This window comes from Lentinus tigrinus (genome assembly GCF_003813185.1).
Source record: "Lentinus tigrinus ALCF2SS1-7 unplaced genomic scaffold L226scaffold_3, whole genome shotgun sequence".
In the NCBI taxonomy this organism is placed as follows: domain Eukaryota; kingdom Fungi; phylum Basidiomycota; class Agaricomycetes; order Polyporales; family Polyporaceae; genus Lentinus; species Lentinus tigrinus.
The window spans coordinates 946238-959786 of NW_027137912.1; the positions used below are offsets into that span (position 1 = coordinate 946238).

Sequence of the window (13549 nt, forward strand, 5' to 3'; positions counted from 1 at the left end):
TATGCAGAACGAGGCTCACTTACAGCCTATGATACAACTTCGAGCTTGTCTAGCACCTCCCTCTCCCACTTCTTACGACCTCCCGCATCGGGCTCGCCTTCGTCCTTCAATGCTTCTTCGAACACTTCCCAGGGGATGCAAGCGCGGTCACCCTCTTCCGTCGGCTCGAGTGCGAAGGACCCTTGTCTCGATCGTGTTAGCGTGACGACATGGCCCGCCGACCCAAGGGCATGTGCCAGGTCATGCACGATGGATCGGACGTAAGTTCCACCCGAGACCTTCATACGAAGGACGAATGCAGTAGGGACCTGCGATGTCGAGCTGTCTGCCTCGGGCTCGTCCTTAATGGAGACGGAATCATCCACACTCTTGAGAGCCTTCTCCATCGCTTCCTGCTCCTCCTTCGTGAACTTCTTCTCCGGCCACCTGAAGGAATGGTCGCTGCCTTTCCATTCAATCAGGTCGAGCGAATGTACCGTGACCTTCCGCTTCTCGATGGGGCGTGGTAGGGGAATGCCCTTACGAGCGTATTCGTACAGTGCGATCCCATCCATTTTCAACGCGGAGAACCTGGAAGCGGTGATTAATGGATGACACGATGTGAACACTACCTCCGGCATATACGCACACCGGTGGCACCTGCTCTATCTCGCCTCGGAATTGCTCCAACGCCTTCTCGACTTGCTCGCGAGTAACATGTTGCCATGGCGCAGTGCGTACTTGCTTACCCTCACTATCGTATGTGTCGGTCTCGCAACCCAAAAGACATGTCGTCCGATACTCCTATGGACTCCCGTCAATCACGCTGTCTAGGTAGGCGTTCGAACAGGTCCTCAATTACCTTCACACAGTCAAGAAATTGTGATAACTTTTTCGTACCTTTGCCAACACCAATCACTACATGACCCTTCAGGTTGGAGGTTTACCGGGGAGATTGAGGAAGCTAATCACCCAGAACACCGTCCGCAAGAGGATCGAGCGTGCCTCCCTGTCCAATCTTAACCGCATCCCTCCCGTATTTGCCTTTCCGACCAGACTTCCCCGCTTTCTTCGCAAGCTTACTTTCCTCAACAAAAAGAGGAGAGTTTGCCACCAGCTTTTTCACGTCGTTAACCAATGCCATAGAGGTCGGTCCTGACGGCTTGACCACCCCGAAAAGGGCTGATATGGGTCCTGACTGGCTGTCCTTGGGCATTTCGGAATGCAGACGAGAGGAGGTGCCAAGAAAGGGAGGCCTGGTATAAATTGTCGAGCACTGGCGAGGTACCAGGAGACGAGCACGAAGGTGTCTGAAAGAAGCAGAGGTGGTCGAAAGCATCCAGCGCGTAGCCCAGAAGCGCCCGTCGTTAGCCCTGTTTGATAGGCCCGCCCACGAGCGCACGCCGACTTCACGCTTGGTTTCCACAAGTATAACGATTTGCGACATTGCTGCAGACAGTACATTCGATACACTCTGAAGTGCGACTAACCAACGCTTATCCGCTTAACAAGCTACACGAACTTCACATCTTCGATCACTCATCTAGCCACTTGCACTTCACATTAGTGATGCGTAGGTCAGTGCGTTTAACTTGAGGTTCTTGGATGTGAAGAGATAGAAATACTCACGAATGCGCGATGGTGGACCTTGGAACCAGCATCCGTGATGGCCTGCACCTCTTCGGGAGTGAGGTCAGGCAAACTCTGAGTTGCGACATACTCCTTCACGCGTTCTTCCTTGGAGCTCGTCCTAGGGGTAAGGCGCATCGGTCAGCCACGACATGAAATGGTTATGGAGGAACGGTTCACTGACGTGATCTCGGGAATGCCCTGGCTTCGTAGCCACAAACCAAGGACTTGTCCCTCCGACACGTTCCTTCCCGCATCTTTGGTCAACCGCTGGGAGATAGAGGCCAGTATGGGATCGACCGGACCGCCTTTCTGACGGACAATCGGGGTTAGGCCACCATAGGAAGTCGCCAGGATGTTGTGCTTCTTCTGGAACTCGAGCACGGGAGCCGTCGCCTTGTAGACGTAGGGATGGTACTCAATCTGTGATAAGAGGACCGCACGACATCGGGGATCAGCTCACGCTGCTTTGTACAACTGTAGGGTACCGACTCACCTGGTTGACTGCGGGGACAACAGTGGCGCCATCAAGGAGTTCCTCGAAGTCCTTGATTCGAAAGTTCGATACACCGATGCTCTTCACCAAACCCTCCTTCTGCAGATCCTCGAATTCCTTCCAGATTGCCTTCAACTTGCCCTCGTGGTGACGAGGCATGTGGATGAGGAACAAGTCGACGTAGTCCAGCTTCAGCTTCTTCAGCGACTCGACGAGCGTGTCACGGACGGTCTGGCCCTCCGGAAGCTTGCCAAGCTTCGTCGTCACGAAGAGCTCCGAGCGCGGCTTGCCCGAGGACGCGATCCCGTTACCGAGGGAATCCTCATTGGCGTATAGCTGAGCGCCATCGAGGTGGATGATGCCGTTCGCAATGGCGACTCTAATCGCGGACTCTGCGTCTTTGCCGTAAAGAGCAGTCCCGGTACCGAAGCCCAACCAAGGGATCTGCTTGCCATCATTCAGCGGGATGGTGAGAGGTGCCATTGTGTGGTGTAGGCTCGATGACAACGGTCGACGGAGGAGGGAGAATGCTGTTATACCGACGGCAGCGACGGCTATATATGTCTTCACCGACCGAAGAGGGAAGCCAGCCATGCGCGAGGTCGATCACGCAAGCAGACAGTCTTCCAACTGGAAATCGATCACAATGTCAGCATGATATCGTGCAAGACTGGCGAGCAGGACACACCTGACGCGGTATCGTTCAGCTGCAGCTATCGACCGCTCTTCCTCCTGGGACGCGTTGCATTTATAGAGCAGCGCACGCACAAGCACCACCATGAGAACATTTGTAGAAGCTGAGTAACTGCGAGCGCGATATTATGGCCATGTGAAGAACCACGTTCCGTTTTCGTACGATGTTGGACATCCAGCTATATATATATAATCTGCTTAGACGAGACCTATACAACCTGTATCGGAGTCTGGGTGGCTGCAAGCATCTAGCAACCTGGTGGGTCGGTGTGTTCGATGGCCACTAATACTTACTGTCCGTTAGTCTCGACCGCCGAGCGCTCTCGAGCGCTTCCACACCACCGAAGCCGAGCCTGCCCTAATGTGACATGCAATAAATACCAATCGCCAACCATCATGTCACGGTTTCTCATCTTTTAACAACTACACAGGCACCCGTTTACCACATGTTAGTTCGTCGCTCTTATAAGACGTTCTTTCATCTCTGGGTGCCTCAGAATGAGGGTGCACTCTTTGGCCGGCCATCCCAATCATCCATGGATAGGACGGTCACCTGGTGTTTCCGACAGACGTTTGCTTCGAGGAAGGAGTAGCTACTTCGATTTAATACATGTACTCTGTGTATTCTGTGTATAAATGAACTTGAACATACACCGTTGTCCGCCGCGACCGTCGTGATGACTTGGAACATGGTATCTACGTACTAGTGCAGTCATTACCTTGAAGATACGGCCATAACTCAGGACACGCATTCACAATTCCGGGATCGGATGTTGCGTCTGTTGAGGAACATTGGGATAGGTGACCTGCGTCATGTCGAACAGGCTGGCCTGCGGCGCAGGAGCCAGGGTGGGAGGGAATGTAGTTGGATCCGAAGGATCCTGGAGTGAACGCACATCAGGATCCGCGTGGGGTCTGCGGGCATCATTCAGTCACACTCACATAGAGGCGCATTGGTGGTGTCTTAGCGTATTGTATGGGAGGAGTGCTCGGGGCGACAGGAGGAGAAGGCGACGGAGTCGGGACGACGGCCGCGGACTCGGACGTGGGAGTCGCTGCCCATTGATTAGGGACTGAGGTCGGTGTCACGGAGAATGGGTCACTTGCATTCACACCGGGGGTCGATGGTGCGTCATAGTTGACGAGAGGTCGTGTGTCGTACCCAGGCTGCTGAGCCTGCACCATGCCAGGCAGGCCAGCACTTGAGCTCGTCGGCTTGCGGCGTTTTCGTAGGATACAGAAGTAGATGACGATGCCAGCAACTAATGCAAAGACGATGAGTCCAGCAATGATACCGCCTATCACTGCCGCGACGTTGGTACTGTGGTCATCGGCAGAAGACACCGATGTGTCAGACGGTTTCCCGACACCAGTCGAACCAACTCCGTTCGTAGTGGGAATGATGCTGCTCCCTCCGTTCGATCCGACGTTGCCGCCTGATTGCGAGTGACCGCCTGTAGTGTGGGTGATGCTGCCCCCAGCCTCATGGGTAGGGAACGTACTAGTGGTGGGCGTGCCTGTTGGTGCTGCTATCCCATTCGACTCGAGCTTATCTGGTGTTTGGGCTCCCTGAGATACTGGAGACGGTGTGTTCTTTTGTCACACTCACCACCTATGTCCATCCCTTGTACCGCATCAAACTCGTCCAACTGGGAGGTGGTCAATGATGGCGAGGAAACAAGTTCGACTCGGTACTCACGAAGCCGGCAATGGGTACGAAGGCCCACAGTGGGATACGTGTTCCTTTCGGGATGGGGTGGGGATAGCTGCGTGCAGAGATGAGCGCAGAGCATGCAAGTTCCCGAAAGGATCACTCACCTGCCATTGCTGACGAGCTGTGATGGACAATTCTGCGTCCATAGACTCCACCTGCACCGGACGAAAATGGATGAGTAGACATGTCTAAGGCCCCTCTGAACACGGAGCAGACTGACTCGGGCCAACCTGCACCTTGGCAGAATCCGCATGCGCTCAGAAGCGAGTATGAGATAGAGCTGCAGCTGCATAGAGTCGCTTGGTCGGCGGCGGGGCCATTGTACCAGAAGCTGACATCCGGGAGAGCTTGCACGTCGTAGCCTGCCAACCACCGGTGAGTTCCTACACGTACACACTGAATAGAAAGACCGGCACTGACTTCCGCCAGGCTGGCATGCTCCCATCATGTATGCGCCTATGAGGCAGGGACTCTGGCCAAGAGAGTTATATGACTGGAAGGGGTGGTCGCATCAACATGTGAAGACTTCAAGGAGAATGGCACTCACCCAGTTGTAATCGCTACCATTCTTGCACGGGGCATTGGTTGTTTGAGCGTATGTCCGGACGGTGAAAGCGACGGTAGCTGGGAATGACAAACAAAGGTACATAGCGATCCTACGAATGAAGGCGAGAGGGAAAAGCAGGGATCGCCATGACACTCCATCCGACAATAAGTTGCAATGCCTGAGAGTGTGGTTCAGGGTGTATCCAATAGGCCTCTGTACTGGGGTTAAGTGGTTACCATGTATGTCTTGGTGCAGAAAGGACATATTTTCAACATCAAATAGCTTGACGCGGGCGCCGACAGTGCTGTCAAACAAAGGCCGCCAATTCGTCAATCACGGAGAGCTCACGCACGTACCTCAGCCTATACGGGTCCGAGGCACATAACACGCGAAGAAGCTGGAATTGCTGGGAGCGGAATGCCTGGAGAGGATAAATGACAAATACTGTATCGGGTCGATGAGTACGAGACGACACCACGGATGCCAAAAGACACGTACCACAACACACGATGTGGAAACCCCGCCCTACTGCCACTGCCACATCAGCAAACGCGGTTTACTCCGTATGGAGCCTAAGTCGGCCATGGCTCCGCCAATGGCCAGGCGGGAACCTAGGCTCTGCCCGGTCAGGTACGGAGGCCAGCGGATCCACCAGGAGGGCCGAGGCTCTGTATGTGGCTGTACGGAGACTCAATCTCCATCGAGAGACCGAATCTCCATACGGAACGTCCATCCTCTCATCCAGCCATAACGGAGACGACGTATCGAATCATGCATACGCAAAGTAGGCCGCAGGTTTATGAGCTGCTCGAGCAGTGAGCAAAGTCGTGGTTTGGAAACGGGATTAATGCTGCAAGAACTGGTTAGCGGCGTGCACAGATCGGACAAGCATCATGGACCGCAGGGTCCCGGATGTGGGTTAGTTATCTACCAAACAATCTTCGACCACTTCGAAGGGGGTATAGACCTCAATATTTACCGTACAAAATGCGATTCCGAAGGGTACAGCAAGCTCTATCGAGAGACGGTCTCCGTATGGAGACACCGACCTCGGTATGGAGATGGTGTCTCCTCCATGACATAAGCAGAGCGACCGAGGCTCCGTATGAGGGATGCCTTTTCCGTGGCTCCATCACTCCATATAGCACTGTATAGTTCCGATGGAGCCGAACTGCTTTTGCTGATGCACCTCAACCCCCTCCCCTCCTGATCCAGATGTTACAGAATTAGCAAGCATGTAGCAAAGTTGAAGTTCGCATCCGGCGCGACCGGGGTGCGGCGCAGGACATACGCGTTAGGAGTGCTGGCTCGTGTCGAAGACGTGGTCGATGTGAACATGAGTGACATGGTCATGTCCACCAGGAGTGTGATGCGTGGGAGTACCGTGAGCATAATTGCAGAGGCCGTCCGACGTGAAATTGCGATGCTGGTAGTAGTTCATATATCAGTATCGGGTGACAAGGCATAAGAAAAAGTAAGTCGAGACTCACACAGTATTGGTGATGATGGACCTCCACCGGGTAGGCAATGGAACCAGAGTCGGAATCCCCGGGGTTAGGACCGCCGATGGGGTCATCGAACCGTATGGTGTCCATAGGCCTAGTAACTCTTCGAAGTCGAACAAGTACCACGCCGCCAATGATTATGATGACGAGAGCAATGATCCCTACGGTCACTCCCATAATGAGAGCAATATTACGAGCAGCATCGTTACCTGGGATTCTCGCAATGAGTGATGACATCGCGATTGGTATGCTAGAGATCCCAGACTAAGATGAAGACATCCAAGAGCGAGTATTGCGTTCGGCTTTATGAGTCTTTGCGCCCTCGGCGAGACCGCTGGCACTCAAACCCTTGTGTGATCGCATCCCCAACACTAGGAATTGCGCGCCACATCGTGCGTGGGTGATCGTGGGTAGACATGAGTCTGGGATGCGCCTAGAGGTTGTGGTCGCGGCGGTGCAAGGGACAGACGCACCGAAACCATCTGTAGGCGTACATCGAGTTTACATTCACACGAGGAATCTCCGAGACCTGCTACGTGAGCTCAGAGAGGCGGTGCATGGACGTAGACGCTACTCACCTCGGAAGCACCTTCCGCGCTCTGTGATAGAGAGCCTTACCAGCCTGCATTCAAGTTTCGTCTAGTATAGAGTGACAATAAATTGTGTAGCATTTGTCGAGTAGCTCATGAGAGGATTGAAGGCGAAACACCGTGTACATGAGACTGGATATCCTTGAATCAGGTGTGATCTGAGCGGCCAGGAAGTTTGACTCGTCCTTACCATGAACATACATACAATCCACGGCGCAGAGCGTCCGTAAAGCCAAAACAGGAAGGGGCGCATGGACCCTCCGCCTCGCAGATCAAGGCCCGGAATAAGGGGGCGGGTCAGAGACCGATGTCGACAGATCGGATGCCTTGCCATGCGAGATCATCATCCCAGACTGCACGGCACTGTCATGAGCGTCGAAGTGGTGATGCTGGGCTTGAAGCTGAAAGATGGTCAAATGATGTCGGTGGTATGAGCAGCATACATGCCCACCTCGTGACTGGTCGAAGCTTGGCGGCGATGGTGGTCGTCAAGGTCGGAAGATGTCCGTGCCGGCGTCACATAGCTGTATACAGGGAGGAAGTAGCCATGACGCCGTCGGACTATGACCACCACGATGAACGTTAACAGGAAGAGGCCCATTATCCCTCCAGCGACACCCGCGATAACGGGGACGTAATTGAAAGTCGAGTTGTCCAGGTCATCCTGAGAGGTGCGAACTATTAATGGTGCCATCGTATCGTGGGGTATGCGACGAAATCAGCAGTGGAGGAATTTGGGCAACGTAGATTGGCTGCTCTCGAACGAATGCCGCTATAAGGGTGGACGGGATCGCTGCGGCTTGGCAAAGAACCGCAATTCGAAATGAGGCGTCCCACCCCCGAGCCGCCTCTGCAGGACGATCCATAAGCTCCGCGGAGTGCGGTAATGCACAGCAAGCGCAACCCCTATGTGGTATGTCCTTCTGATTAGCGGACGCTTTGCAGTGCCAGTCATTCCCGAAATCATGCGAGTACCACTTACTCAGTGCAGGTGTTCAGATCATCAGCAAAAAGCCAAAAAGAGTATAAGCACTCGGGAGCGTTTGCAATCACTGCAATCCTGCCCAATCCGCTCCGAGACTCCGAAATGATTGTGGTGGGATCGAGCGACGTTGCAAGGTGCATAATCTTACCCCAAGTCGTTTGCAATCTCCGTAAGCACTTCTCATGATTATAGATGATTCCATTGATTAGGAGAGATTGCCAGCGAGAGTACAGTACACGCTTGCAGCTGCATACAATAAATTATTTGATAGCAGAGAATGATAGGCAGACGATTGATATTATAATCACGTGATATTGATTTTCTGGGCAACTACGCCATAGGACATATTATTAACTCAGCGTCACATTAATATTAATTATCGAGCAGTAAGAACTCTCGTCAGTGTGCTGTCCGTCTCGCACTGATGAAAGTGATGTGTAGATAATATTAGACTGACTAAAATGAGTCGAAGGACTCACACAGTATGACAAAAGGGGCAGGGGATACGACTCGAAGAGTCAGCCTGAGCGTACTCACCAATAAGAAATGTCCAAGTGGATGATATAGTGGGGCAGTCGTCAAAGCTAGCGGCCGTGACCAGTCGATAACAAAGGGGATGGGAGGCGACGTACCGTATGAACGTACCGTTATGGATGAGCTCAGTGAATACTGCTTATGGGAACTTACGGGCATCTCACACGGTGTAGCTTACCCTACTAAGCGGTGTGCGAGTCCTTCAGTAAATGGGGACTCAGATAGAGAGGATGGATGGATGGAACGCAGTGCAGACAACATGGGAGGGGGAGAAGAGTGGACGAGGAGGCTAGCTAGCTCTCGAAGCTTCATATGCGTCCCAAATCGCCGTCAACACCGGAGGCGAGAAGCATACGATCGGACGCTGATGGACATGGCGGAGGTCCAGAGGGTGGGTGGGCTCGCACGCACTGCGGTATCTTGCGCACTAGCGCTGTTGCCGAAGATACATGGGTGCTATCGACTCGTAGGTAGGTGCGCGGGAGAGATGGGGGAAGGGGGGGAGGGGCACTACTTAATGGTGACGGATAGATCGCTAAGCGAGCATAAGTGTGCAAGCGCCTGACCGGTCTCGGGCTCGTTCGGACCGTCCTGTATTGCAATCCGGGGCGAGCTTGCCAACCGGTTTACAATCCATGAACCTATTGGTGCTGCTTGCAATCGCTTGCAATCGCTCCCAAGGGCATAGACAGTTGCAAACACCGCAAGCATTTCCGAGCGTTTTGGCTTTTTGCTGATGATCGTTTACGGTATACCGGGTTTATGTCATGGCTGAACCATTCCCTCCCGTTTCACGGATTGAAGCTTGATGCCAGATGGGCCTTTGCCGTAAGCGAAAGCGAGATTGGTGTAGTGTACAGTGCTGGTAACAGAGAGACAAAGGGCCCGCAACGGATCGCAACGTTTCGTCCGTCGTCCATAAACGAGTGGCAGTGCACGGCAGGCGGTCCGGGAAAACACAGTCACGTGCTCCCCTGACCTTTCCGTTGAACGCGTTTGAGAGCGCGTTGCAGGTTGGCCAACTCCGAGTTCAACAAACAACGGGGCGCGCCCGAGTCCCTTGTCCAGCAAACACTTCTTCTCTGTTTGTTGTGGACTGAATCAGCGGAGTTGGAGGCGTCTTCCCGCTGGCCTCATAAGGCCTGACGCTAACCCGAATACCCTCCCCACCTACCACCATACTCGCACTCTAACGAACCAGTACGTCCTCTCATCTCGCCGGGTTTTCTCCCGGATCACTGAAAAAGTGCAGCTCTTTGCTCTGTTTGCTTTGCTGTCGTATCTCGTATCGTTCTCTTGCTGTCTCGCTTTCCGCCACAATGCTCGACCATCGCGGTTTCTCTGCCTGGATTACCTCTGACGACCTCGAACTCGTCGAGTTCGAACCACGAACCAATAACAACCTCCATACTGTTACTTGCTGGATTGTTGGGACGGTTGGAAAGGTGAGTGTTACCAGCTCGAACTCTTCCGCCGTGTCCTAACCACCTAACCTGGACTGTGTCGCAGACATTTATCGTCCACTGGCGCGACCACGGAAGTCTTGTAGACAGCGCAAGCTACATATACTTTGATGGCTACAAGGTATCTGGCCAATTTCTCGACGGAGAAGGCGAGGAGCTGCGGCGCGGCATCCGGGTTGGGGAGGAGGAGGAGCGGCCCTTCGTCTTCTCCGCGATTGGTGCAAGTAAGGTGTCCTGCAACGCTCTTTGCTATGTTTCTGTTGACACTAAAATCAGCGGACCCATCCGGATTTGGTGGCAAGCCCCCAGACAAGAACGTCGGTTCCATTGTGCTCGAGATCCGGCTAATCAAGCGCGTCGAGGAACGAGAACCGAACCCTATCCGTCCTCCCCCAGATGTCATCCGCGGCCTGCGCCAGGAAGGAGACGTTGCCATCAGGTGTGTATCTCTCTGCTCTCGACAGACACAGGTGCTGACGACGTCTAGGTATGGTGACGTGAGACCCGCTCCCATGCAGAAGAGGACTTGGAAGATGGAACCCTTTGACCCCAAGGCTCCAGGACCATACGTAACATTCATTTTCCGCTATCGTAGTAAGGGTAAGTGTTTGTCTACCTGCGGCATCCGTGACAATTAATCCTCAATGCATGTTAGACTGGCTCCTCTCCCAAGGCATCATCGGCGAGGACGAGACCATCTGCCGCATTCCCGACCACCCTCCTGCTAGTACTCTCAGTGTCGCTGACCTCCCTCCCATGGAGCACAGCGATGAAGAGGGCAGCCCTACACCCGCTCCGGCAAAGGTTTCCGCTCCCGCCAGTCCGCGCACCCTGCATTCCCCTGCTCCTCCTGACAGTCCTCCTGCGCCAGCTGCTGCGAGCAGTTTCCAAGCGCTTGGGCTGGGCCCAAGGCCCCAGGCTCCGACTGAGACCGGCCGGGTGAGTTCTTGTCTCTCTTCCGATCGCCGCGCGCCCCCATCTTATGTTTGTGCACACAGGTTGCTTCGTCCAGCTCTATTCGCTCCTTCTCTGGCACCTGGGACCCCAACATGCCTAACGATGATTACGAACAATGGGACGAATACCGCCCTGACTACCGTCCTGAAGACCTTGATGACGCCATCGACAACTATTATTGATGCTTTCGCCGCACATACCATCGCTGAATCTATCGCTGAGTCGTCTTGTTTTTTTGCCACAGTCGCATTTCTCGCAATTTCCTTTTGCTGTCGTGTATCTCGCTCTCGCTTGTACCTATCTCCTGTGCCCCTTGCTTCGACCATAATCCTTCTATTGCTTTCAACACGATTTTACGAACCGTCTCGCTGTCCATATCCATATCACACGCTTGCTTTATCTTCCGTAACTTTGTCGCTGTTTGATCGTTGACTAGAATATTGCCGCTAAAAACCATCGCTGAACCTTTGTCCCTCTCAGAAGTCGCACATTGCTTTGTCCTCTGCTGCACTCTCCGTTATTTGCCAAGTTCCCTGTCGTTGCTGTCCGCCCTGTCCAATTCCCATACAATGAAATATACACTTTGCAAGTTATTCATGCGACGGGGACAAAGTACTACTCTTCTGATATGTCATACGACACGCCATAACAGCAATAGTACGGACGTCGAAGGCGACATGCTTAGCCTTCGGCATCATGACCTCGGTGAAAGCGGAGCGCCCATGAAGACAGGCGTCAGTGTGCCAGTGTGCCACAGCTTCGACTTCATGAGATTGTCATCCCTCCAATCATGTCCTCCATCCCTGCGGCCCAACTCACGAGTCTGCCAACATATGCCTCGGTAACGAATACTCGTCTGAAGTCCCTCTACTCCGATTTCACCTACCAGAAGCACTCTAATCCCACTTCGTACGCGTCCAATGTCGAGTGGTGGCGAAACACGCTGGAAGCCGCGCTCCTTCGAGGTTGGCTCTCGGAGTCTTCAACAGCTAGCTCTCCCTCAGATAAGCTTGTACTTCATGCATACGGCGTCGCGTTTGCGGATCGGTTCCGCGTGGAGGGCGTTGGGAAGCCCTTGAGTATACCGACGGTAGTAGTGAGTGCCGTGTCTTCGCTTCCTCGCAAGAGAGTCCCTCATCGGTGCTCTTCACTAGTGAAGTTTGAGCTGTGTAGCTCAAAAGCCTTGATACCTCTCTCAGACTTTCTTAGCGCTTCGCGTTCAATATACGACCCAGGATGGCTCCCATATCGCATCGCAAGTTTCGTCGTCGGCAAGCCTCTGTGGTGGGCTCTTGGCCAGCTCGGGATCGTCGAGTCCAATGGGGCAGTCTTTGGCGACTCTGGTACAACAGAACGATGGAAGAAGGTTCGCGGTGACTATGTCGCGGTCAGTCTGCTGGAGAGCGCGGCGGAGCGGATATTGGAGAGGCAGAGACTCAAGAGCACAGGACACGTCGCGGACACGCTCTACAACGTGGACGGCTTCCGTGCAGAGTTTTCAGAATGCGCGTTTGAAGGGGCGACTTTGTCCGGTACGGATATCAAGGTCCTTCTGAAGTTTTTGGAGCGAGACAAAGGTGTCATCATTGTACGGGGAGAGGTGCGTAGACCAGGTTATGATGACAATGCAGTAAATATTGACGCTATAATAGGTCATCAAGTTCGTCGATGAAGGCACCTCTCAGGCGTCCGAGGTCTCCGCCGTAGACACTGGAATCCTTGCCTTGAAGACGTCTGTCGAGAAGCTGCAGGTGCAGGTGGACAACGTCCAGCATCGTATTGACCAGTGAGTGCCGCTCTCGGGCAAATCCATCGGGTACGTACTGACGCTTTCTCAGACTGACGCAGCAGACATCTAACGCGTTGCGTCAAAAGCGCAAGGAGATTGCCATGACGCACCTGCGCGCCCGGAAGCAGTTCGAAGAGGTCTTGAAGAAGCGTCTCAGCTCGCTCGAGCTCTTGCGAACTACCCTTATTCGTGTCGAGACGTCTGCTGGTGATGTTGAGGTGCATATCTCCCATCTGCGCCTGTCGTACATAGTATCCTGACGCGAACGTATGACATGCAGATCATGAAGGCGTATGAGTCCTCCACTGCAACTCTGCGCGAGGTCCTTGCGCATCCTCTCTTGCAGCGTGAGAAGATTGACGAGACGATGGACGCTATGGCAGCCGCCAACGCGGATGCTCGCGAGGTCCAGGATGCTATCCAGCTTGGCGCAGAATTGGCGCAGGCCGATACCGGTGTGGACGACGCCGATATTGAGGCTGAGCTAGAAGCACTCGCGAAGGAGGTAGAAGACGACAAGGCGCATGCACGGGATCAACAGCTCGGGGCTCCCGAACTTCGCCCGCCTACTCACGTACCGGCACAGGAAGAGGCCCTTACGACGTCGGAGAGGGAAATAGTTCCGGTAGCATTGTAGAACTGCCGAGGGTAATGGGACGACACCGCTG

The 13549-nt window shown here is 53.8% G+C and overlaps 8 protein-coding genes across 8 annotated transcripts; 3 read left to right on the forward strand and 5 right to left on the reverse strand.

The window, feature by feature from the left end:
- Positions 1 to 26: 26 nt before the first annotated feature.
- Positions 27 to 1195, reverse strand: L226DRAFT_542770 (pseudouridine synthase; the record flags this gene model as incomplete). Its single annotated transcript, XM_067682146.1, has 4 exons — positions 27 to 570; positions 629 to 783; positions 842 to 897; positions 952 to 1195. The coding sequence occupies 4 exons, from the start codon at positions 1193 to 1195 to the stop codon at positions 27 to 29; spliced, it is 999 nt and encodes a 332-aa protein (XP_067540625.1).
- A 201-nt stretch (positions 1196 to 1396) lies between these two features.
- On the reverse strand, positions 1397 to 2857 carry L226DRAFT_500314 (Aldo/keto reductase). The gene is made up of 5 exons (XM_067677763.1): positions 2793 to 2857; positions 2105 to 2734; positions 1793 to 2031; positions 1609 to 1729; positions 1397 to 1535 (listed from the first exon to the last, which is right to left on the reverse strand). The coding sequence occupies exons 2-5, from the start codon at positions 2696 to 2698 to the stop codon at positions 1515 to 1517; spliced, it is 975 nt and encodes a 324-aa protein (XP_067540626.1). The 5' UTR covers positions 2699 to 2734; positions 2793 to 2857; the 3' UTR covers positions 1397 to 1514.
- Positions 2858 to 3549: 692 nt separating this feature from the next.
- Positions 3550 to 5471, reverse strand: L226DRAFT_609025 (uncharacterized protein; the record flags this gene model as incomplete). Its single annotated transcript, XM_067686004.1, has 9 exons — positions 5295 to 5471; positions 5059 to 5236; positions 4932 to 5004; positions 4732 to 4873; positions 4616 to 4666; positions 4497 to 4563; positions 4407 to 4446; positions 3740 to 4350; positions 3550 to 3678 (listed from the first exon to the last, which is right to left on the reverse strand). The coding sequence occupies exons 2-9, from the start codon at positions 5158 to 5160 to the stop codon at positions 3550 to 3552; spliced, it is 1215 nt and encodes a 404-aa protein (XP_067540627.1). The 5' UTR covers positions 5161 to 5236; positions 5295 to 5471.
- A 751-nt stretch (positions 5472 to 6222) lies between these two features.
- L226DRAFT_609026 (uncharacterized protein) lies at positions 6223 to 6773 on the reverse strand. The gene is made up of 2 exons (XM_067686005.1): positions 6549 to 6773; positions 6223 to 6484 (listed from the first exon to the last, which is right to left on the reverse strand). The coding sequence occupies exons 1-2, from the start codon at positions 6738 to 6740 to the stop codon at positions 6353 to 6355; spliced, it is 324 nt and encodes a 107-aa protein (XP_067540628.1). The 5' UTR covers positions 6741 to 6773; the 3' UTR covers positions 6223 to 6352.
- A 186-nt stretch (positions 6774 to 6959) lies between these two features.
- L226DRAFT_530251 (uncharacterized protein) lies at positions 6960 to 8158 on the reverse strand. Its single transcript, XM_067679804.1, has 5 exons — positions 8136 to 8158; positions 7605 to 8059; positions 7344 to 7554; positions 7142 to 7285; positions 6960 to 7092 (listed from the first exon to the last, which is right to left on the reverse strand). The coding sequence occupies exons 2-3, from the start codon at positions 7845 to 7847 to the stop codon at positions 7426 to 7428; spliced, it is 372 nt and encodes a 123-aa protein (XP_067540629.1). The 5' UTR covers positions 7848 to 8059; positions 8136 to 8158; the 3' UTR covers positions 6960 to 7092; positions 7142 to 7285; positions 7344 to 7425.
- A 337-nt stretch (positions 8159 to 8495) lies between these two features.
- Positions 8496 to 9326, forward strand: L226DRAFT_530252 (uncharacterized protein). The gene has a single exon (XM_067679805.1). The coding sequence runs from the start codon at positions 8985 to 8987 to the stop codon at positions 9144 to 9146; it is 162 nt and encodes a 53-aa protein (XP_067540630.1). The 5' UTR covers positions 8496 to 8984; the 3' UTR covers positions 9147 to 9326.
- A 366-nt stretch (positions 9327 to 9692) lies between these two features.
- L226DRAFT_609027 (uncharacterized protein) lies at positions 9693 to 11758 on the forward strand. The gene is made up of 7 exons (XM_067686006.1): positions 9693 to 9872; positions 9925 to 10117; positions 10182 to 10359; positions 10412 to 10574; positions 10623 to 10735; positions 10791 to 11074; positions 11134 to 11758. The coding sequence occupies exons 2-7, from the start codon at positions 9992 to 9994 to the stop codon at positions 11272 to 11274; spliced, it is 1005 nt and encodes a 334-aa protein (XP_067540631.1). The 5' UTR covers positions 9693 to 9872; positions 9925 to 9991; the 3' UTR covers positions 11275 to 11758.
- Positions 11759 to 11882: 124 nt separating this feature from the next.
- On the forward strand, positions 11883 to 13518 carry L226DRAFT_454410 (uncharacterized protein; the record flags this gene model as incomplete). Its single annotated transcript, XM_067675182.1, has 5 exons — positions 11883 to 12188; positions 12252 to 12692; positions 12745 to 12878; positions 12931 to 13099; positions 13162 to 13518. 5 exons carry the CDS (start codon positions 11883 to 11885, stop codon positions 13516 to 13518), a joined length of 1407 nt encoding a protein of 468 aa, XP_067540632.1.
- Positions 13519 to 13549: the final 31 nt, after the last annotated feature.

Coding starts and splice junctions, on each gene's coding strand:
- L226DRAFT_500314 (XM_067677763.1), bottom strand. CDS start 2,698: ATGGCTGGCTTCCCTCTTCGGTCGGTGAAGACATATATAGCCGTCGCT. Junction 2,032..2,104: donor TTGTCCCCGCAGTCAACCAG/GTGAGTCGGTAC, acceptor CTCTTATCACAG/ATTGAGTACCATCCCTACGT. Junction 1,536..1,608: donor AGGTCCACCATCGCGCATTC/GTGAGTATTTCT, acceptor ACTAATGTGAAG/TGCAAGTGGCTAGATGAGTG.
- L226DRAFT_609026 (XM_067686005.1), bottom strand. CDS start 6,740: ATGGGAGTGACCGTAGGGATCATTGCTCTCGTCATCATAATCATTGGC. Junction 6,485..6,548: donor TCCATCATCACCAATACTGT/GTGAGTCTCGAC, acceptor AACTACTACCAG/CATCGCAATTTCACGTCGGA.
- L226DRAFT_530251 (XM_067679804.1), bottom strand. CDS start 7,847: ATGGCACCATTAATAGTTCGCACCTCTCAGGATGACCTGGACAACTCG. Junction 7,555..7,604: donor AAGCTTCGACCAGTCACGAG/GTGGGCATGTAT, acceptor ACCATCTTTCAG/CTTCAAGCCCAGCATCACCA.
- L226DRAFT_530252 (XM_067679805.1), top strand. CDS start 8,985: ATGCGTCCCAAATCGCCGTCAACACCGGAGGCGAGAAGCATACGATCG.
- L226DRAFT_609027 (XM_067686006.1), top strand. CDS start 9,992: ATGCTCGACCATCGCGGTTTCTCTGCCTGGATTACCTCTGACGACCTC. Junction 10,118..10,181: donor TTGTTGGGACGGTTGGAAAG/GTGAGTGTTACC, acceptor ACTGTGTCGCAG/ACATTTATCGTCCACTGGCG. Junction 10,736..10,790: donor TTTCCGCTATCGTAGTAAGG/GTAAGTGTTTGT, acceptor AATGCATGTTAG/ACTGGCTCCTCTCCCAAGGC.